General features: G+C 44.6%; 1 protein-coding gene across 1 annotated transcript; it reads left to right on the top strand.

Annotated features, from left to right (window-relative positions):
- The first annotated feature begins 3,657 nt into the window (after window positions 1-3,657).
- Window positions 3,658-24,029, top strand: GCK (glucokinase). The gene is made up of 9 exons (XM_032950718.2): window positions 3,658-5,903; window positions 7,179-7,333; window positions 10,655-10,774; window positions 10,939-11,034; window positions 11,540-11,639; window positions 15,960-16,143; window positions 20,223-20,378; window positions 21,456-21,692; window positions 22,692-24,029. The coding sequence occupies exons 1-9, from the start codon at window positions 5,603-5,605 to the stop codon at window positions 22,834-22,836; spliced, it is 1,494 nt and encodes a 497-aa protein (XP_032806609.2). The 5' UTR covers window positions 3,658-5,602; the 3' UTR covers window positions 22,837-24,029.
- Window positions 24,030-24,064: the final 35 nt, after the last annotated feature.

Here is a 24,064-nt window from a genome sequence, read left to right as displayed (position 1 = left end):
AGGGGTGGGGGGTGTTTGGAGGGGTGGGGGGGTTTGATGGGTGGGGGTGGGTTGATGGGGCTGGAGGGGTGGGGGCTGGAGGGGTGGGGGTTGGATGGGTGGGGGGGCGAGGGGGTTTGGAGGTGGGGGTGTTTGGAGGGGTGGGGGGGTTTGATGGGTGGGTTGATGGGGTTGGAGGGGTGGGGGGGGGCTGGATGGGTGGGGGTGGGTTGATGGGGTTGGAGGGGTGGGGGGGGCTGGTGGGGGGGGTTGGATGGGTGGGGGTGGGTGGGTTGATGGGGTTGGAGGGGTGGGGGAGGTTTGGGGGGATTGGAGGGGTGGGGGTGTTGGATGGGTGGGGGGCTGGAGAGGTGGGGGTTGGATGGGTGGGGGTGGGTTGATGGGGTTGGAGGTTGGGGTGATTGGAGGGGTGGGGGGGTTGGAGGGGTGGGGGGGTTGGAGGGGTGGGGGGGTTGGAGGGGTGGGGGGGTTGTAGGGGTGGAGGGGGTTGGGGGGAGTTGTACACCCCGAGCTGCCACTGCTACTCAGTGGCCTAAAATAAAATGTTTCGCTCCGGATGACCGCTGCAAAATATTATTTGTATTTTGATTTAGTGTGCTGATCTTAAAGGTGCATTGAAAAACGTGATACTCCGACTGTTGTGGAGTGACTTATGCAGCCAGCTATGGCCGCAGGGTTTGGTGGTACATGTTGTTTATGGCGTTTATTGTGAAAATTCGGTCACAGTTCCTATGATCACTGTTACATTGCTTTTATGGCTTTATTTTGGTGATTTCGAAAACGTTTTTTTGGTTTGGCCATGTTTGTTTGTTGTAGTACGGAGTTAGACTGATGGTCTTAATCTAAAGTTGTCTTGTGGTTGTTGTTGTTGTTTGACTTGCATCCCACTGGGATTTTTGCACACAGCGTTGGTGTACGGTGCTTTTTTCTGGAATATTTTGCTGTTTTTTTCCTGGATTTTCTGTTTGCACAGTCACGTAGTCACTTTAAGATGTTTTTCTTGTTCATGTTTTTTTGTTTGTTGTGGTTGCACCCGATTCAAGAGCCGAATGGCTCACAGGGCTATACCAAATAAATTAAACTGGGGGGGTTGGAGGGGTGGGGGGGTGGATGGGTAGGGGGGGCTAGGGGGTTTGGAGGTGGGGGGGCTGGGGGGGTTGGAGGGGTGGGGGGGCTGGGGGGGTTGGAGGGGTGGGGGGGCTGGGGGGGTTGGAGGGGTGGGGGGGTTGGAGGGGTGTGGAGGTTGGGCGGGGTGGGCGGTGAGGGGTTGCGGGGTGGGGGCAGAGTCCCCCCGAGGAGCATGAGGCCACTCGGGGACCTCGTGCGGGACTCATACATGGGTCCACATGTTGAGCCTCACGCTCTCACGCATCAAGGCATGAGACTCACATGGACACACGTGAGCCTCACGCCCTCACGCATCAAGGTCATAAACCTAGTGGGCGGGGCTATTTATGTTAATGTGATACATTTGCATGTCAATGTAAGATCGGAGAGCTGCCTCCACGACGAGGGCGCGGAGGTGGCCATTGTATTGTGAGAGATTAGCATGTCAATGTAAGATCGCAGAGCCGCCGCCGCCACATCGAGGACAAGAGCAACGGAGGCTGTGTTAGTGTGAGATATTTAACCTGTTAATGTAAAATCAGAAATGAGCATGTTAAAGTTCTCACTTTAACATCACTAGCCCCGCCCACTTTGTGTATGGCCCTTGGGCTACGCCCATTTCAAACCTTTAAAACAGCCTGCCTCAGCAGCTTTCCCCTTCTTTTTTCTCCTGATGACGATTGCTTGCGTCGCGATCGAAACGTCGTGATATTTTTATTATTTTTATTCACTTTGTTTTCATTTTTATTATGTTATTGTTATTATTTTTTCTATCTACGTGACTTTACCGAAAGACCCAAAGAATATGAATTCCTGCAGTCATGAAAGCTTTAAGTCCAGATTCATGGACACGTGAGCCTCAGGCTCTCACGCATCAAGGCGTGAGACTCGGGGTCACACGACGCCACTAGTCAATCTCACGCCACCCATTGGCAACTCGCATGCATTACACAATTCCCAATTTGAGAGTTAACATGTTTCACTGCATACGACGCCTCAAGTTTGTTTGATTTTGTTTTCGCTTTATACGCTAAACTAGAGAATTGTTTTTCACCTAAGGTTCGGAATTTCAACATGCAAACTGGCCACTCGGATCATAACCCTGGATATTTCAGATTTATGGAAACTGCCTGATAATGCTGGTTGCAAATAGCAGCGAAATGTCGTACCAGTTAGTTAAATATTGCGGGTTGCTCACCAACACACCGGTGTGTGGAAGCAGTAATACATTGGTACGTTTGTTCACGGTGACACCTTTATTAATTGGCCGTGTCGGGTGGAGGTGGAGTTACGACACATTTTACTGACGTGACCCAAAAATCAATGATGAATCATATTGGTTCCGGGAAGCCTACGCATTAAACTTAATACAGCACTTATTTTATCCAGCATAGATGCGAGGAACATTGAATTGGAATACATTTAAATGTCTTTGCAGAGGTAACCGTACTTGTATCCTAGGGGGGGTTGCGACGCCTAGGGTAGGGGGGGTTATATTCAGAGGAAGTTGGATATCTGGGAGGGTCATATCCAACTGGTGTTGTGACACGTGGGACCTCACACACAGGTGGAATCGTGACAGATGGAGGGATTTGCATCCAGTGGTGTTCATATCCTTGTTGGGGGTGGCTCTTTTCCTAATATGGATTCAAATGGGTTGGTCTGGATTAAATCAAGTGGCATTCATGGCCACTTGCTGGGTTCAATTGCACAGCAAGTAATGACAACGTGATGGCCATCACGTTTAACGGGGTTACCAAAATCAGACATTATTAATTATGGTTCTTATTCATAAACAATGTGAAAATAATGACTTTCCCATTTTCTTTAGTCACCCAATTGTCACTGAAGAAGCAACACATTCCTGGCTGGAGTGCAATTTTAACATCAGGCATAAGACAAAGTAAATTAAAAAAACCCATCTCATTGTGGACCATACATACATATTCAATTCTACTTGTTGAGAGCACTGAGGTTATAAACATGTTACCATGGTGCTGCCCTTTTGGGGGTGGCTGCTCAAGGGGACCCAGTTGGGGAGGTCTCTGGTCTGCTGCCATATGTTATTGCAGTGCCGCCAAAAGGGGTTGGGCAACACGTGTGACACTCTTCACTTGCAGCGTGAGACCCTTGCCGAAGCGTGTCAGGACGTGGAGGCAGCAAGCTAAAGGAGATGATTGCGCCTGGATGTCCTTAGTCACGAAAGTTACCTGATTGAAGTATCTTGTTTTTTTATATATATCGGAAACGACCATCATTATAGAAGAATTTCAATGGAGCAAGAGGCGGAGGTGAGATTCTGTCTGTGAATTTGTGCAAAATAACTTAATATGCTACGGTAATTTTTCAATGTTACATCTTTCGCATTAAGAGAACTTTGGAAGGACATGTGTAGAATATATGACAACCACAAAATTAATATTGAAACAGGAAGGTACGTTTAATGCAATGCCAGCAAGGTTATAATCAAAATATATATGCAGATACACTTAAGGATGAAAATTTTTGTTGTTTTGTACAGGCAATGTTGGAATCAAACAAAAGCAAATAATGTGCACCTTCATATAACATTTGAGAGTGAATTCGATCATAGATGTAAGACCTGCGCATGCGTTTTATTTTAAAAGAATCGTATATTTGTATTGTTACCTTTGCACTCTGAGGCGTTACAACATCTTTTTACAATCACTGCAAGGTGATAAAAAGTTTACGCCTAGGGTTTAACACAAAATATACGCAACCATATATGGCAACTTGTAGGCAGATTTGCTTAGACTTTTGCATTTGCCAAGCTTGTTATATTATAGTTTGTACATAGTTCGTACTTGAAATATATAGGTACATTGTTCATGAATATCAAGAGAACTGGATAATGGACAATTTAGATGCCAACCCACCAAGAGAACAAGCTGTATTTATCACGTTTTCTGAGAGTTGACAAATACATAAGATGAATCAGGCCCTGGAAAAAAAACTAACGAACATCAAATAACATGCCTGCCTTTTTTGAGGCTATAAAAGTGCATACCACAAGCTCTCACAAGCCTTAATTAAATATATACACTGATGTGAAAGAGGCACATCACCATATATTGCATAAAGTAGCAGCGTATAAATCGGACAAGGAGATAACAATGTTCATGGCTATTTACATCAACTGTAGAAGATATTTTCAAAAAATTGTATTGAAGAAATTGGAGGCAAAAACAAGTGTAGAAAGGATGCACCATTACAGAATTGCTGATGATGTAGTTATTACAAATAACTAATGGAAGTGAACTACAAGAATATTATTCACAAAATGAAGAAGGCTACAGAGCTTGGCACAATATACACACGATAAACTTAAACGCAGCAGGATATGCATATCTATGGTAAATATCGAAGGCAGATCCAAATAAAAAAATAATGAGATTAAGGGGTGAATGAGAGTAGGATGTAGTACTTTTGTAAAACTTAATTTGATAATAAATGGCAACATGCTAGTGCACTCTAAGAAATTATGAGCAATCAATATAAATTACATGCTTATGACATATGGGTTAGACACATCAATGACAAATAAAATTGGGAAAAAAGCTTAAAAGTGCACAGAGAAGTATGGAGAGTTTGTGTGTTTGGATTTACACTGGTGCAGAAAGAGGAATACATGGATCATGGAACAAACACAAACGGTAGACTTCACATTGAAAATTAAGGAAAGTAAGTAGCTTAGGCAGTATACATCATGAGTGGCTAATGGACGAGGCTGGTGATAGAATGACATCCAAAGGAGAAAACATGCCTGAGAGGTCAACCACCATGCAGGTGAATCATTGAGACGGGCTTCTGCACAGGAGAGATATTGGTTGTAGCATCGTGAGACTGTGTTGTATGGCAATGGTAGAGTGAGGCCTTTATCCAGCAGCACATGTATCTTCAACGAATCTTCAGAGCTTTCTTTGTCACGTTCTTCTGAGATGGTTAATGCTTTGCACATTCATGGTGATACCTTTATGTTTATGAATACATTGCGATCAAGGATATTCAAAGGAACATTAGAATATATATTTGTTGAAATACATTGGATGGTAACTTATGCCTTCAAAATATAACATGAAAAAATAATGGAAATTAGTCAACGGAAACATCTTCAGCCCCTGTCCTATTTCTGAGAACTTTTTGGGAGGTTCTTGACCTTTGAAAACATTTTCATTGCTTGTTTAAATCATACAATTCAAAGATGTATATATCATCTCAGTACAATTGAATCTCAATGCACGGGTACAGAGACAATGCGCAAATCTATAATAAGGGAAATGAGGCAGTCAGTCATAGGAAGAGTAACAACAAGATCTTCAGTCTGAACTTGAACGATGGCAGGGAGTCAAGAGCACAGATAACTTGCCAATCGGGCCCAGCTGGGGAGAAAGAGCGACCTCCCACTAAGCGTAGATTGACGGGGTGGTGGTGGGGGGGGGGGTTCGCTCGAAAGCAATAGTCGCTGGACGGTGCCATGAATGGGATTCTCCTTCAATGCATGAGCATAAACAGGCGCAGGGAGTCAACAGCACACGGATGTTGCTTAAGTGGATTGCGAATGCTGCAACGGTGTGTGTGTGTGTGTCTGTTGTCTGGGCGTGCGGGGCAGCAGGTGGAGCAGCTGCTGCTGGAGTTTGTGCTGGACCAACAGGAGCTGGAGGAGGTGATGCACAGGATGCGCAGGGAGATGGAGCGAGGGCTTCGGCTGGAGACCCACCAGGAAGCCAGTGTGAAAATGCTGCCCACCTACGTCCGCTCCACCCCTGACGGCTCTGGTGAGCTGTGTAAATTATTTATTTTAAGCATTTGCGTCTGAGGTTTAAAGTTAATTGAACACATTCGGTCTGTTCGTATGTCGATCTGTAATGGGGGTACACGATAACTGTCATAAAGAAGATCCAGTGTAAACGAAGGGCTTCGAATAAAGTTGCGTTGCTATTAGACATTTTCGCTAGAGAAATCCAGCCACGTTGATCAAAATATGGAGATAAATTCCAGCGTGTGGAGGATAAGCCTTACCGGCCAAGGCAATGATGTCATGTCACCTTCCCCCTCCCGATGACGTCATCACACATGACACCTTCGCATCATGCGCCAAGTGACGATGTCGTTGTACAACTTTGAAGGTAATGCGATCATTGCTGATGAATTACTTCCGAAGGACAAACGCACGTTAAAAAGTGTTTTAGAATCCGTGCGTTCGCATGCTTTTTATTCCCTCATAATGAGGTGTATATCGGATCAATTGCTAATGCGGTAAATGCTATATTGGACAGACGGGACGTAACATTAGCGTAAGACTAAAAGAACACCAAAAGATCATTACATTATCTCAAACACAACTGTCAGCAGTGGCAGAACATTCTTGCCAACAAGGACACTCAATAGCTTTTGATAAGGTTGAAGTGTTATGCAAAACTAATTATAACTGGCCAAGACTAATTCGAGAATCCATAGAAATTGAGAGAAATACCAATAATTTTAACCGCTCTGATAGCTACAGACTTAGCGCAGCCTGGAAGCATATTATAATTATTTTACTTATAGAGGAATCACATACTAATTACCTGATTACTAAACTATTATATAATTACAATACCCTACCTCCGCCTCTGATCTCGAAACGTGATGGGGTTCAACAATGATGACGTCATCCTACACTATTTAAGACGGGAAGCAGGTGGATGGCTTCACTATTCTGGCAAATCGCCCAAAAGATGCTGGATGTAATTGCCAGCGAAACATCGTACTCAAATTCTAAATGTTGTGGATTCACTCTTCAAATACACCGGTGGGCTGAAGGAGTAACTAATTGGCGTTTTGATAACGTGACACATTTTTTATTGATTGGCCGTTTTGGGTGGTGGAGGGTTGCGACACATTTATACTTACGCGATCTAACCCGAAAGCCTTTATTATGAATAATGCTGGTCGCGAAAGCCTACGTGTTCACCTTTTTATTCCCTGTTTCAATTAACAGTATCTGTACCGTACCTGCTGTGTCTACGGATATGGCTCATACCGGGCACTGGTGTGAACCTCCTTTGCAGAGGTGGGTGACTTCTTAGCGCTGGACCTGGGTGGAACAAACTTCCGAGTTATCCTCGTGAAAGTGGGACAGAACGAGGAGGGCGAGTGGAGGGTGGAGACCAAGAATGAGCTCTACTGCATCCCTGAGGACGTCATGACGGGCACTGCAGAGATGGTCAGTCGTGAACGTGCCATAACGGGTTTCTGTAAAGTATTGCTTTTAGATTTTTGCCCTGAATGGAGTCCCATAATTTATATTCAGTGCTCTTGCCAAAAACATCAGTAAATCCAACAGCATTTGCCGGATTCTATTAAACCACAATAAAAACAAATTACTAGGTAAAGCACACTGAGCGATTAGGTATTTTTCAGAAGTGACCTGGTCACAAATTATATAGCTTTACGAGGTGGCTTATCAGGTGGAAATTGATAGCTGCCAAATACTCTAAACGCATGTTTATAAATGTGGAGGGGAAAACTGGAGGACCGTGAGAAAAATGCACGTGACTATGGGGAGAACATGCACTATCCAAATATACAGGCGTCAGGGTCGGGATCGAACCCACGACCTCCATACCACGCGAAGGAGATAAAATTTCGACACTGTGGCACCCCTGATTCTTGCTGACGAGACCCAGAAGATCATAACCATCCAGAGTATTTAAGAAACGAAACAGGTGGACTTCTCCACAAATCTGGCTGTCGCCTGATGAAGCTAGTTGTACTCACTGGCGAAACGTCGTACTCAGATTGTAAATGTTGTGGCATCGCTCTCCAACACACCAGTGTGCTGTACTAGTGTAGTGAGCGACTTCCGAGACACATCGAGTAGAAGGCTTCTTATTTATTAAGAGCACACTGGGCAATACATTGTGTAACGCAGCTACACAAAGGCGATCCTAACACGTAGCCCCATCTCCGGCTTCGCTACGCAAGCTGTTTGACCAGTGTGATGACGGCGACGGAGGGAGTCTTCCAGAATATCAGCCACTTGGTCGGAGACGAAGAGATGATGGCGAGCAGCGACGCAGCCAGGACCTAGAACCCGCAACAGCCACGAACCTCTGGTTCGGTCCCTCTTATATCTGTCCCGGCGCGGCCAAGCTCCACCTCTGGCCACGCCCCCTTTCCAGAACATTCGAGCTGGTTCCCGGAGCTTCTCGACTGACTCCGCCTTTCACCTTTACCCCAGATACGCCCCCCTTATAATAAGGCATAATGTCATGCAGCCATGACAGTAATTACTACTCCCGGCCATTACACTAGTAACGAATTGGCATGTTCTGTTTACGTGACAAACCTTACTCATTGGCTGTCGGGTGGCGGCGGGTATAACGACACATTTATATATTTATGCCATCCAACCCCAAAAAAAACCTGTATAATGCATCGAGAGTTTGCTTGTGGAAACAAATGCTGCTTGATAAAATTGTTCTGGGAAGGAGTTCCGTTTATGTATTTATTTATACATCTAGAGAACCCATTGCTGTGCAGTGGAAAATAAGAGATATTTGTCATTTGCACAATCTTCTCACAATCAATGTACTTGGAACACTAAAAGTAATCTGCGTTGTTATGTAATAATAAAATAGCAATATAGTATGTATTGAAGTTTTTGCTTTATATTCTACAGCTTTAAAATAATATTCTGGAAAAAAGAATTGCATTAATAGGAGCGCAAATTGAAGAGTGAGATCAATTTTAACTTAACCGTGTCAGTCTTCTGTATTAGTTACTCTCACCTCTTCAATGTCGCCATCTATTATTACGACTTTAGAACTGCTTCCATCGTTTCAATGCAATACTTATTTATTACATGCAAAATAGCATTTAGCCAGTTACCCAGCTAGTTTCGGTGGCAACGGCCCCCAGCCAGTAACAAGAGCGTTATTGTTAGGGTGGAGATGAGCCTAGTCAGCAGCCAGCCTGGAAACTCAAAGCATATATATTTTATAGTAGCATGATGTGAAGACAGAATGGGGTTCTGCTCATGTATCCTTTTAGTCCTTTAAAAAATATTTCCACTCATAACCCGACACATGCACCACACACTCTCCATCTCCACAGGCAAGCTTTGTTTTGCCTAATGTCGCGTGAGCAGTTCAGTTAAGGGAACAGAAGTCTCACGAGCCAAATGTGCTTGTTCCTGTGTCAACATATTAAATGATGCGTGAAATGGTTTGTGCAGTTTACACGGAGATCGACCTACAGGGAAAACGGACAGCACACAGCTGACAAAACCCCGTTGTCTTTTCCTGAATCGCATGTAAACAAGACCATAAGTGATTACATAATGATGGAGTAAAGATAATACCACGGTTAACATGAACACAATGCAAATTTTACCTCTGAAGAACTAGCATCAGTTTTCACATTAAACATTATGGAGATATACTGAGATTGCGTGGCTGGCTGGGTGGCATTGCTAATGCAAGATAAAGATCCCCCGTATAGCCTTTAGCAGACTGTTGGGTAAAATGCTGTTAGCGAGCGCTTGTGTGAGCCTGCACGGTACACGAGGGGGTGTGTGGCCACCACCATGCTCAGCCGCCTTTGTCTCCCCAGTGCTGATGTTTTATACACTGCACCAGCTACTCATTTGAGGCTGAGTCGACCTGGAGGAGACCCAGGACCGGTTCAGGTATATGCCACTGTTAGTGCTCATGATCACCGATACAATAACCCACTGACACACCCATACTGGAAACAAACACAACAAATATGTGCTGGATACTGGAAACACAACAACAAAACAGTCGTCTTGATTTAAAGCTTTCGTGACTGCAGGGATTCATATTCTTGGTTCTTTCCTAAAGTCACGTAGAAGGGAAACAATACAATAATAAAAATATAAAACAATAAAATTATCACGACGTTTCGACTGCAACACAAGCAATCATCATCAGGTGTGAAAACCACAGCAAGAAAATGTTCTTGCTGTGGGCTTCACCTTCTCCTTCAAGAACATTTCTTGCTGTGGTTTTCACACCTGATAATGATTGCTTGTGTTGCAGTCGAAACGTCGTGAGAATTTTGTTTTATATTTTTATAATTTTATCATTTCCCTTCTAAGTGACTTTACCGAAAGAACCAAGAATATAAAAAACAGTCGTCATTCACCATTTAGTGATCATATTCTTTGGGTCTTTCGGTAAAGCTACGTAGATAGAACAAATAATTAAAAAAAATTACAATAACAAAATAATAACAATTTCACAATTAGATCACCTACAGCACTTTTGCCAGGCTAGGTACACTTTGAGACCTGGTGAGGTGTTAAAAGTGTTTTGGGTTAACTCACTGAGATGGCTGGCAGATGTACCATCTGTGCTCCCCACGCTTTTGTGAGCGTCGCACCTCCATCCCTCCATTGTGTGAATAGTCACAACATAACCAATCAGGAAGTACGGTAAGGTACCGAGGGTGGTCACGAGCTGTCCACTGCTATGCCCTGTGGAAGACAATGCGTTTGTGTTACTCGCTTGGTATTCCACAGTTGTTTGACTACATAGCAGAGTGCATTGCCAACTACCTGGACAAACTCAACATGAAGCACAAGAAGCTACCTCTGGGCTTCACCTTCTCCTTCCCAGTTAAACACGTGGACCTGGACAAGGTGAGCCTACCACAGGCAAAACCTGCCATGCACCTCCGATTAGCACGGTTGCCTACGTACGGTGCGAAAGGCGTTCTACGTCCGTACGTACAACTGAAACTTGCAATACTCAAAGCGACCGTGTTGAACATCAGTTGAAGATGCTGTTTTTGTTGTTGTTGCAGGGAATCCTTATAAACTGGACAAAAGGGTTTACGGCAACAGGAGCGGAGGGCAACAATGTGGTGGAACTGCTTCGAGAGGCAATCAAGCGACGAGGGGTAAAAGTCTGCACAGATAAACAACGGCGCATTGAATTGCTCCATGCACCTGCACCGTTCCCGTTCCTCTGCAATGTGCACCGATGACGGCTTTATTGAGGGCAATATTGGCACACAAAAATAAAGATTGATTCAATTGATTGAGCCCAGCCCTTAAGAGTGACTTTACCTCTGGCCTGTCTTTGTGCTGTAAAGAAGGCCCAATGCCCGAAACGTCACCTTTATATCCTTTTTTTGTCAAGGCAGTGTTGCTAACGAACGTGTTGAGATATTTGTTGTGCTTGTGTACCACTGCTGACACGGTATCATCTATACAAAAAATATTAGTTAATCATTCTCTTCAGCATTTATTATTCGTTTAAAGTTAATTTAACATTGACTGTGTTGTAACCCCCCTAAGTTATTGTTATACACCCCCCTTCCCACTTAATTTTAAAATGAGGTCCCGATGCAGGGTTGAGGAGGGCCAATGTGAATAAATGTGAATAATTGTACTCCTGGCCAGGACTTTGATATGGACGTGGTGGCCATGGTGAATGACACGGTCGCGACCATGATCTCGTGCTACTATGAGGACCACAACACGGAGATTGGAATGATTGTGGGTAAGATGACCATGACCCCTGCACCTTTACAGATGTACGTGATTAGGCAGTTAATAACAATTCAAGTACCGAGGTAGATGTTATCGGCCCATCTTTATTATCAGTTAGTATCTTTCCAAAGCAAATTTTTGTTTTTAAATGGGTTATACGTATTTGAACTAACATTCACATTTACTCGTGTCATATTAATCACCGAGTAACTACAATCCAAAGTTGCTGTCTCACTTCTATCAACCCAGCAGTAAAAAATAATATTTAAAAATACTTCTTTTTAAACACGCTTTAATGAAATGTACCGTACGAGTAATGGCAGAACTCCACGACTCCAGGAAGTGGCCCCGAGGCTTGCCATAACGTAAGTTGACCGTGGCCAATCACAGCCAACGTGAGTTGAGCGTGGACAATTAGACCCGTAAGAAAAATTGTTTAAAAATATATTTTTAAAATTTTTAATGATAGAATATAGTATTGGCATCAGTATGACATACGTATACCAATTTTGCAGTTGATACCACATTGGGAAGACGGTTGAAATTGAGTTACAAGATTTGAGGGTATGACAACAGACAGAGTGAGTTAAATAAAAGCGTGTAAAATGTAAAAAAAATATATGTTTATCATTATTAATTAAAGAATATAGTCTTGTCATCAGTATGACATAAGTATACCAAGTTTTCAGTCGATAGCACATTGGGAAGTGGGTTAAAATTGAGTTACAAGATTTTTTGAGGATGCGACAACAGACGGAGTGAGTTAAATAAAAGCGTGTAAAAATTACTAAACTGTTAGTCAAGGAGCATGACGAGCTTGTTGGCGTAAAGTGTGGGTACTCCTGCCTATTGCAAGACGTCTGATCAGCGTGGAAGAGTAGGCCAAAATACGCTCGAGAAGGGCTCCCACTAGAGCTAACTCTAGAGCTAACTCAAATGGAAGCCCTTCTTGCAGCAGTGATGTGAGCAGAAAAAAAATTGCTTGGCTGCATCTCCACCTACGAACCCTTCTGCGTGTAAAACCGCCAGCAATTCAAACGCTCCACCTGCACTCGTGCCAGTCACAATGAACCAGAGCCTACGTAGGGCCATTAACACGCAGCCTTGCTGCCCTCGGTTGACGGTGTCCATGTGCGTGCGTGCATGCATGGGCTTTAGGGGTCACAGCCTAGGGCCCCATATTCCATATATGCAGCTATATGATTGAAATGCAATACGGTAGCAGGAATTTGATCATGAGAGCCATATATGCAGCTATATGATTGAAATGCAATACGGTAGCAGTAATTTGATCATGAGAGCCATACGGTCACCGTATGTTATGTGCCAATAATACTGTTATATTCGTGCTTCTTTCGGTAAAGTCACGTAGAAGGGAAACAATAAAATAATACAAATATAAAACAATAAAATTATCACGACGTTTCGACTGCAACACAAGCAATCATTTTCAGGTGTGAAAACCACGGCAAGAAAATTTGAAAAAAGTGGCGTTTTTTTATGTTAGCACCACGGAGAGCGATTTGGCAGTTATTCAGATGGACGAGTTCATCTATGTTCGGAAAAGAGGAGGGGGGAGACGAAAATAATGGATGCGGTCTGAAAGCCACCGTAAGCGTGAACAATCAAATAAGACCGGAAATGGTTTATCAAATCCTTCCAATGATTGCTAAGCCAGAATCCATCTTCTCGGTTGAAATTGTCTCTGTGTTTGTATATGTGGATAGCCTCATGAACGAATCTCACATGGTAGCCAGATGGCTTGCAGAGAACCTCTGTCTTGGAGAATTCAATGTCATGTGAGCCTACTGAATTATAACAGTGATCTGCCATGGCCGAGGTGTTGGTCCTACCACGTTTTAGGTCTGCTTTGTGTTCACGGATGCGGTCCGAGACATGTCGTTTGGTTTCTCCAATGTAACTACTACCATAGAGGCAACTTAGTTTGTAGACGCCAGAGTACTGTATGTCCGGAATCAAATCTTTTACAGACGGAACCAGATCACGGATATTATGTAATGTGTTGAATCGGACCTGGATCCTGTGTTTATTCAAGATTTTGGAGATCTTTTTTGTGATCCCCGCAATGTAGGGTAAAGTGATGGCTTTGAAAGGCTCCTCAAGAGCGTTCTTCTTCATGGTTGGAGTGATAGCTTTGCAGATTGTGTAGTCGGAGTAACCATTAGCCTTAAGAGCTTGGTGTACGTGCTTGAGTTCACTGACTATGTGTTCCTGGTCAGATATGCATTGGGCTCTATGGTGCAGAGTCTTGATGAGGGAATTCTTCTGGGATGGATGGTGGTGGGAATTCGGTTTCAGGTAAGCATCTGTATGGGTAGCTTTCCTCTAGACAGAGTGGCTCATTGAACCATCAGGTCTCTTTTTTATTAGGAAATCCAAAAAAGGTAGCTTGCCATCTTTTTCGACTTCCATGGTAAATCTGATGGCTGGGTGTATGGAATTGATGTGGTCGAGGAATTGGTCTAGAGCAGGCCGGCCATGTGGCCAGATGACAAAAGTGCCATCCACGTACCTCTTCCATAAGGTTGGGCGCAGAGTGGCAGTCTGGATGGCGTCAGTTTCAAATTTCTCCATGAAAATGTTGGCTACAACCGGAGATAGGGGGGAGCCCATTGGGGTGCCCTCAGTTTGTTTGTAGAAAGTTCCATTCCAAGTGAAGTATGTATTGGTTAAGCAGTGTCTCACCAGGGGGCGTACCTCAGTGTTTTGTCCTTGATGAACCAAGTCTTCAATGATTGCGATGGTGTCAGGTACAGGAACTTTGGTGAATAAGGAAACGACATAAAAACTGACAAGCAGGTCGTCTGGGGACAGGGAAATACCCTTGATTGTCAATACCAGTGAGTAGAATTTTGTACCGCAGAGGTGTTTTTTTCCAGTGAAAGGCCGCAGGATTTCAGACAGAAAACGAGCCAGTTTGTAGGTGGGGGAGTTGATAGTAGAGACGATGGGACGAACACTAAAATGCCAGCTAGCAACCTCAGCAAAGATGAGCGTTTTTAATTATATAAATTTAAAAAAGAGGGATGACATTGTCATCCTCTAAGCCGACAAGGGTAATGCCACTGTCATCATGGAACATCACTTTACCCTACATTGCGGGGATCACAAAAAAAGATCTACAAAATCTTGAATAAACACAAGATCCAGGTCCGATTCAACACATTACATAAAATCCGTGATCTGGTTCCATCTGTAAAAGATGTGATTCCGGACATACAGTACCCTGGCGTCTACAAACTAAGTTGCCTCTGTGGCAGTAGTTACATTGGAGAAACCAAACGACATGTCTCGGACCGCATCCGTGAACACAAAGCAGACCTAAAATGCGGTAGGACCAACACCTCGGCCATGGCAGATCACTGTTATAATTCAGTAGGCTGACATGACATTGACTTCTCCGAAACAGAGGTTCTCTGCAAGCCATCTGGCTACCATGAGAGATTCGTTCATGAGGCTATCCACATATACAAACACAGAGACAATTTCAACCGAGAAGATGGATTCTGGCTTAGCAATCATTGGAAGGATTTGATAAACCATTTCGGGTCTTAATTGATTGTTCACGCTTACGGAGGCTTTTAGACCGCATCCATTATTTTCGTCTCCCCCCTCCTCTTTTCCGAACATAGATGGACTCGTCCATCTGAATAACTGCCAAATCGCTCTCCGTGGTGCTAACGTTAAAAAAACGCCACTTTTTTCAAATTTTCTTGCTGTGGTTTTCACACCTGATGATGATTGCTTGTGTTGCAGTCGAAACGTCGTGATAATTTTATTGTTTTATATTTTTATTATTTTATTGTTTCCCTTCTACGTGACTTTACCGAAAGAACCAAGAATATGAATCCCTGCAGTTACGAAAGCTTTAAATAAAACATATTGTTATAAAATCTAATAAAACAGATATATAACAGGCAGCGCTTTAGGCAATATGCCTTCTTCGCAGAAACAGAGGCTGAGAGTGGTAGAATCATATCTCTGGGTGATGGTGATTTAGCTTCATAATTGTATACCATCAACCAATATTTGTTTTACATGCCAATATCGCCCTCAATAAAGGAGGCATCAGTGCACATTACAACGGAAGGGGACCAGTACAGGGGCATATCACGTTTTAAAAAGCAGATCTGAAATAACCATGATTAGTCACCAAATCATGTTTGTCACGTGGCATGGGTGGCGGTAAAAACAGCAAACGGAAGGAATTGAATTGCACAGCAAGGGGTCCCTGAAACTATCCAAGGCCTCCCCGCCACCCCCATAAAACTTACCGCAGTGGCGCGTGCCTGCATGCGAGCGCGTGCAGGCACGGGGTGCAACACGTGCTACATGGAGGAGATGCGCAACGTGGATCTGGTGGAGGGGGACGAGGGCCGCATGTGCATCAACATGGAGTGGGGGGCCTTCGGGGACAGCGGCGAACTCGAGGACCTGCGCCTGGAGTACGACCGCAAGGTGGACGAGACCTCAAACAACCGCGGCCAGCAGCTGTGAGAGCCTATAGCACCACCGAGCCGCCAGTAACTGACGAGGGTTTGGGAGAGTTAGGGCAATGGAGAAGCTGCTGCTCGTAACCACAAGTGTCGAAACATTCAAGACCTGTAGACTTCAGGTGTGGTTAATTGGAGGACCGTGGCTTTTTTGGTGCTATCTGAATGAGATTTCAGCTTTAAAAATGCCGTAATTTATTGCCAGCGACGGCTCAGGGGAAGTCTTTATCCAGCAGTGGATCACGGCTCATGATGATTTATAACCAATTATTAAATGGCCTGTTCAAAATGTATGTAAAGGAGTAACATGTGAAACGCAGTTTAGCTCCATTCGTTTCAGGCACTTGCGGAGCCAGTGGGGGGGGGGGGGGGGGGGTAGGGTGGCACGTGCCCCCTCAATGATCCGATCGAAATCCCTAATTTCGATCGGATCATTGGGGTTTATTAGTGTAGTGAGTCCAACTGAGTCGCAGACGTTATCTTGGGAGCAACACCATTTATTATACATTAACACACCACAATCTAAACTCGGGTCTCGAATGCCCATCTAACCACGCTACGGCAGAACTAGACACTGTTCACTATCCCAGTCCGGACCACGAGCTGGGTCCCGGACCGCGTGGCTAGAGACTTCTTCTCCCCGACGTGGATCTTTGTAACACCAGCACACGAAGGACCCCGAGCTCCTCACGGAGCCCTCGTTATAAGCTCCCGGGCTGGGGCTGGCTCCGCCCTTCGTCTCCCCCCCCTACCTTCCAGGTCTCTCGAGCTCTTTCTCGAAGGTTCCCAAGAGCTCCTTTAGACCACGTGACCGCCCCACGGCCCCCGTCCACCGGTGGCCCCCCTCCAATATCATCCGGTCACGTGACAGCAGGTCAACCCGCGTATCATGCCCCAACGTAACCCTGGCTGGCTGACGCTCCCTCTCGCTCCCTCACCGGGAGCCCGCACCGCACACTGTACGTGGTGCGTCCGCGCTGACCAGCGCTCACCCAAGCCCCGCTAGGGCTGGTACTACATCCCGTAACCCGGGCTCCCGGTAATGACAACACGGCCGTGGCTTTGCAAGCCCCATCACCGTACAGTGACGAGTACAGTCACAACATTACTAATAAATCGGCATTTTGCGACCCCCACTGCCACTGTGTAGCATATTATTATGCGTCAGGGACTCTATGAGATGATAGGACAATAGTCTGAGTCCATAATTGCCAATAAGTAACAGCAAAGCAGTTATAAGTGACTCAGAATTGTGCGCAGTTGCGTATACAATATACGACTTCCCTGAAGGCAAACACCTTCAGCGAGCGGGATGCCGATCACACACGGTTCGAATTCGACCCTCGATCGATGGCTGTGTAAGTCCTTACTTACTAACAACTCCTAGCATTTTTCATTGCTGGAGGGGTTGCCCCCCTACCTGAAAATCCTGGCTCCGCCATCGGTTTCAGGGGTGTGTTGAAGCTCTCAAAGCAAAAAGTATAACATGCAGTAATTTTAGGTTACTTGATCCTGAAATGAAGGTGATGATCAGATTGGCATTAACATTGACATAAAATAAAAAAATACTGCAATCCGCTGCTGGATGAAAGTCTTCCCATACCATGCAGTCATGGGGTTTATTTGACTATACTTCACCACACTTGCCAGTGCAGGTTGAAGGAAGCAGCCCAATAACAGTTGAGTTATCACACACCACTGATGTTAACCGTGGCCGGGAATTGAGCTCAGGTTGCTAAGTTCATTGCTGAGTGCGCTAATCACTGAAACGCAGCCCCATATAAACGTCAATACGTTTGACCTGCTTTTGTACAACAACAAATATTCTTGCACATTTCCATAACATACAAAACATATTCTTGTAAACTTCACTTAAAACGCTAACATATTCAAAACGTGCTTTGATTTTCATAAACTCCACAAAAAGTAATCGACTGGACTTTACATTTGGCAGAAAGTTAAATACCATCACCCAGAGATATGAACATATTGCAACATAAAGCATAAAACTTGCATCTAAAATCATCATCGGCCACCATACAGAAGATTAATTGCCGTCTCAGCAAGGAATTGCGTTGTTTATTTTGCTTTTTTGCCAATCACCTGCACTTACAGCCCGGTATATTGAGCGGTTGAAAAACAACAGCAGATGGTTCCCAGAACTGAATTCCAAGCGAACATCAAATGCAGCTGCTCGGTCCTAACAAATAAAGTGATTTGTCCACTACAAATGGAAGCTTCTTGCAATATTTTGCCATCTGGTAAATTGAGTGTATAACTTCAATTTCCTGAAGTTACATTCACAAAGTATCTTCAATGGGATTATGGTGTTGTTGTGAACATTTTAGAGTTGCGTTCGATATAATTCAGCTTATAAAAGTACTGCAACTTAAAGAGAAAAGGTGATAGAGTGATTGCCTGCAACATTTGTCATCGCGATCACACCAACCACCTATTTATAATTAAAACTAAACAATATTTTATTTGGCCACGTAAGGCCCACTGAGATATAGAGCTTTTTTTCATAAGCGACCTAGCCACAAATGATAGCTCAACGGAGTGGCTGATCGTATGAAAATGTATAGCAGCCAAATACTCCAAACACACGTTTGTAAATGTGGAGGGAAATATCAAAGGGCCCGGAGAAAAATCCACGAGACTACAGAGAGAACACGCAAACTCCAAATATACAGGCTTTAGGATCGGGGTCGAACCTACCAGGTAAGGGAGTTAACATTTCCACCGCAGCACTCTATTATATAAATTTGGCTGCAGAGCAATATATCTATCGTTTCTATAAAAATCGAATCTTGCAATCAAGACACACGCATCTAATCGAGCGTGAAATAAATTATTAATCAGAGTTTAAATGTGTTGGTAAATGTTTTTCATGACCCTGGGCAGCTATAACGGGTGCTACATTCACCACAATGGCAAACAAATTGATTGTTGAATAAAACCGTGACAACCAATTTGTGACAATTCATTGAATCAAAATGTAGATAAATTGTTTTATTTTAGGTTGAATGAGTTATCTCTTTATGGTATAATAATGTTTATCAGTGGCGATTGTAAATGAGATTAGGTGTGCTCAGCACAGTACATGGCCTGAAGCTCACATGGACTAATGGATCAATATGTACGTAATGGTTAAACCTCTTCTTAGATGCAGCTCTTGCAAGCAATGGCTACTATTGAGAATTTTTAATAAAAAAAATTACAGTGGAAATGTACAAGCCTCAGAGCCACTCACAAACACAGAAATATCCTTGCACAATAAGATCGGCGCAAATACCAGATGTACTCAATTATTATCATAACAGTGAAATACATTGGGTGACAAGTGGTTAAATATTTGTGTGGAATGTATATCACTGAATATTTGTTAAAAACCTGTGCTTATTGATTGTCTTTTGACTATTTTTGGAGCAATAAAGATTGAGTATAGGCAACTAACATCCATTATTTTCGTCTCCCCCCTCCTCTTTTCCGAACATAGATGGACTCGTCCATCTGAATAACTGCCAAATCGCTCTCCGTGGTGCTAATGTTAAAAAAGAAACCGCCACTTTTTTCAAATTGTCTTGCTGTGGTTTTCACACCTGATGATGATTGCTTATGTTGCAGTCGAAACGTCGTGAGAATATTATTGTTTTATATTTTTATTATTTTATTGTTTCCCTTCTACGTGACTTTACCGAAAGTACCAAGAATATGAATCCCTGCAGTCACGAAAGCTTTAAATAAGAATTTAACATTGTCTACTTAAGGTAGTGAAAGTTCGGAGTTTAAAAGTCTCCTTTCGATTTATGATGACATCAGTATTGCAAAACACGATCAGTATAACATCCACTAACGATGATTCGAGAAAATAATTTAGAAAACATGCTGGATCCAAAGTGTAAAATGCACTCAGTTAACATAATTGCTCAATGACATGGAATTTATCACACTTGTGCAATGTTAACACATGTTAAAACATGATAGCGGTGTGACAGCAGTGCCCACCTATACTTTGTACCCTGCGTTTATGAGAGCTTCTCAAATATTTAATGAGCTCTGCCTTTCATTTTTCCCAGGTTTGAAAAGATAATATCTGGAAAGTACATGGGCGAGTTGGTGAGGCTGCTGGTCATGAAGCTCACCAACCAGGGGCTGCTTTTCGGAGGAAAGGCCTCGGAGAAGCTGCAGACGCACTTTAAGTTTGAAACCAAATATGTGTCCCAAATCGAGAGGTGAGTAATGCCATTTCAATGGGCTCTACCACCATCACCTCACAGCATTCTTGCTAGGCTAATTTCTCTCAATTGTATCATCGGTGTAAAGCCAAAGTATAAATTCGGCACAATCGGAGAACAATACAACCCTTTGTGTAGCGAATGGCCTACAAAAGTGCATATTTCAGAACTACTTCTGATGTTGTTATGAGACTTGGTAAGCCAAGTAGATAGAGGGCAGCATGTTTCCAATCGCTTTGCCATGAGAGTAATGCTCATCACATGAGAGTAAACGTCTATATTTAATTCTCAGACCTGGCTTTAGCCACATTAAGTACAGAACCAAATGTAATGTGATCGGTTTTTTTGTAGTCACTGGTGAATGGGCTGATACCATCAACTTAGGACACGATAGAACTTGGTAATCACAGGCGGCTGGCTGCCTGAATTCAAATCCAGGTTATTAACAGGGCCAGCTCAGCGCTCTGACCTCCGAGTCACCCGGACACTGGCCCAGACAATATACCGTAGTGCTTAAAATAGCCTCAAATAAGGATGCTGCCATGATGCAATCGTTAGCTCACCTTCACGGTAGTTGTAACAATGGGAAAGTTTCTTAAATCCCCAATCGGCAATATAAATTGATACAACGCAGTTTATCGGCGGTGCATGTATGGTGGGTACAGCTCATAAGGCTTGGTCATAATTCCATACAGAACGGATTATTTACACCTCCCTCGAGTTTGGGAAGTGCTTCCGCGAACGGTGGAGTTGGCAAGCAACGTCAGGGCTGCAACTTGATCTTTATAATATAACCCTGAGCAGGTGTTAAAGAGAAAACAACTGAATTCTAGATTTAAAGCTTTCGTGACTGCTAGGATCCATACTCTTTGGTTCTATTGGGTAAAGTCACGTAAGGTATTTTATTTTTTTACCTACGTGACCTTACCCAATAGAACCAAAGAGTATAGAAAACTAACCGTCCACCGACAAAGCGGCGCATCCCAACGACGGCCGTGACACAGTGCCGACAACTGCGAACACCAGCGAGCCTCAAATCGTGTCGTGTGGCGCGTTTGATTATTTCGCCAGCAGCGATGACGGCGCGGAGATGAAGCAGACGCTGAACGTGCTGCTGGGGCTGGGCCTGCAGCCTACGGAGGCAGAATGCCGGCTGGTACGGCGCTCCTGCCAGGCGGTGTCGCGACGCGCGGCCTCCCTCTGTGCAGCGGGCATGGCTGCGGTCGTCAACAAGATTCGCGAGAACCGCAGCCTGGAGCAGCTCGAGATCACCGTAGGAGTGGACGGCTCCGTGTACAAGCTGCACCCGCAGTGAGAATGAGAGCAGCTCGCTCGCTCGTACACACCGGTCCCTCGCTCTTGTGATTTCAGGCGCGCCCAATTCCACGAAGCAGTCGACTTCTGTCGCACGCACGTCTATTTCAATGGCACTTTTTTTAGCAAGTGTCGTATTTTAGAATCTGCAGCGTAAACGTCGATCATCACTTCTGTGTATTTTCCCACTTCTCTGTTTCGATCTACCCCCCTTCACGTGCTCTTCGATTCCGGCAGCAACCAAGGCACTCTGCCAGAAGCCCCCAGTCAGCTTCGCCTCAGTGAGAGGTCACTCATTTCTTCTCCGTTGCCCCAGTTGTCCGGAAATACTTCACCACATGCGATCCGTGATGTTGACTCCCTGTCCATGCTCAAGAAGCGTCTTACTGCTGTTGTGTGCATCACTGGACGGGGTGGTTTCACAATGTCGTCATCATCATAATCAGCGCGCCACTCACAAGCGTGGCCCAAATAAACAAGCGCAAAAAAAACCACATTCTCCTGCGGAGGGAGCTGGTAGGAACGTTTGGTTGCTCGGTCAGTGGCCAGGGTCAACAACGGCGGCACCACGTGGTGTATTCCACAAATATGGCCGACTGTGAGGGCGGGCACAAGCCGGCGTGAGTAGGTTACACGTTGAGTTTTATAAGGGCACCACGGGGTGACCAGCCCCACCCCACCCAGCCCCACCCCTCCCCCACCCAGCCTCACCCTGCCCACCCAGCCCATCCTCACCCAGCCCCTCCCCACCCTCCTCACCCAGCCTCCCCTCCCCACCCTCCCCTCTCCACCCAGCCCCACCCCTCCCATGTTTGGATGCACGACGGACGGACGGACACAACAATAATCCCCTGTGGGCTGCTGGTGTAGTAACCAGGAGGTTCCTACCAGTAAAAGTAGTCTGTCGACTATAACGTTCGAAGCCGAGTCGATTAATCGACTTAATACTCTCAGCTCTAATTTCATCCAACTGCTGCGGGTGTGTTCGCGGTGCAGGTTCAAGCATCAAATTGCGACTACGATGAAGCAGCTGGCGCCCAAGTGCGACGTCACCTTCCTGCAGTCGGAGGAAGGCAATGGGCGTGGGGCTGCGCTCATCTCGGCCGTGGCGTGCAAGCTGGCCATGAGGATACAGCGCTGAGGCGCGTGTACAAACCCAGGGCAGCGGATCTGCGGGTCAAGCTGTCAGACGCTTTCCCATATATGCCGGACAAGCTATCACGCGGAATGTAGAATGTGCAGAGAGCCCTCACTGCAAGAGACGTACAGCTCCACTGTAAGAAAGCGAGCCGTGACGTAAACTTAAATATACGCAAAATGGTAGCGTCATCGGATGGGTTTTGAACAGGTTTTCCACTTTTGATGTCATTCGTAATGTTCGTTCGCGAAGGCATTTTGACCTTTTAAAATACATTTAAGTTTATTTCGCCACTCGCCGTCTTCCAGTGGTGTTGTAATCTCTTGCTTCAACGGATAACTTGACTGGCATTTCAGAGGTGTCTGTTAGCTTGAGCGCAGTGGACAGCAGGCACCAACTACAGACCTCACTGAGACACCATGTTCACAAACTGGGCTCAAATTTTGAATTAAAGCTTTCGTGACTTGCAGGGATTCATATTCTTGGTTCTTTCGGTAAAGTCACGTAGAAGGGAAATAATAAAAATATAAAACAACATTCTCACGACGTTTTGACTGCAACACAAGCAATCATCAGGTGTGAAAAGCATAGCAAGAAAGTTTGAAAAATGTGGCGGTTTTGTTAAAACCGCCACATTTTCTTGCTGTGGTTTTCACACCTGATGATTGTGTTGCAGTCGAAACGTCGTGAGAATTTAATTGATTTATATTTTATTATTTTATTGTTTCCCTTCTACGTGACTTTACCGAAAGAACCAAGAATATAAACTGGGCTCACTTTGCTGACAAGCACTAAGCCAACCTCACACGCTTGAGAATATTTTGGGGGCGGGCAGAGGGAAAGGTCGATTGGTTTTATATTTGTACTCATTATGTGTATGTTTAGCTGTTTAGCCAAATGTTTAAAACAAAAACACTACTTTGTAGAACAAGTAGCTATCACTTATTGATCAGCGGCCGGTTGCGTCAAATTCACATTTGCCCTTGGTTTGTGACGTACATCAGTGTGAGCTATGGGGAAATTTAACTTGAGGAATTTGATGCAACTGCCTACAATTGGGCTTAATTTCAGCCGGAGCTATCTGGGGTTGAGCTCCAGAAAATGTTTCCCCTTCAATCAAGTGGAGGGGGGGTATTAGAATTCAGGGGGTTGGGGGGGGCAAAATACAGTCCTCAAAAGAAGATTAAGCCCTCTTGGTGCCGATGTGCATATGATTTTTGTATGGAATATA

The sequence above is a fragment of the Petromyzon marinus genome, chromosome 9 (assembly GCF_048934315.1).
Source record: "Petromyzon marinus isolate PM22_M1 ecotype Great Lakes invasive population chromosome 9, UKy_Petmar_22M1.pri1.0, whole genome shotgun sequence".
NCBI classification, from domain to species: domain Eukaryota; kingdom Metazoa; phylum Chordata; class Hyperoartia; order Petromyzontiformes; family Petromyzontidae; genus Petromyzon; species Petromyzon marinus.
The sequence above is the reverse complement of the archived record's forward strand: the minus strand, read 5'-3'. Positions and strand labels throughout refer to the sequence as shown.

Bases quoted from the DNA above. Each gene is read 5' to 3' on its own strand.
- GCK (XM_032950718.2), top strand. From the start codon at position 5,603: ATGAATGGGATTCTCCTTCAATGCATGAGCATAAACAGGCGCAGGGAG. The intron at 5,904-7,178 runs GTGAGCTGTGTA...CCTCCTTTGCAG, and splicing joins CTCCACCCCTGACGGCTCTG to AGGTGGGTGACTTCTTAGCG. The intron at 21,693-22,691 runs GTGAGAATGAGA...TTCGCGGTGCAG, and splicing joins GTGTACAAGCTGCACCCGCA to GTTCAAGCATCAAATTGCGA.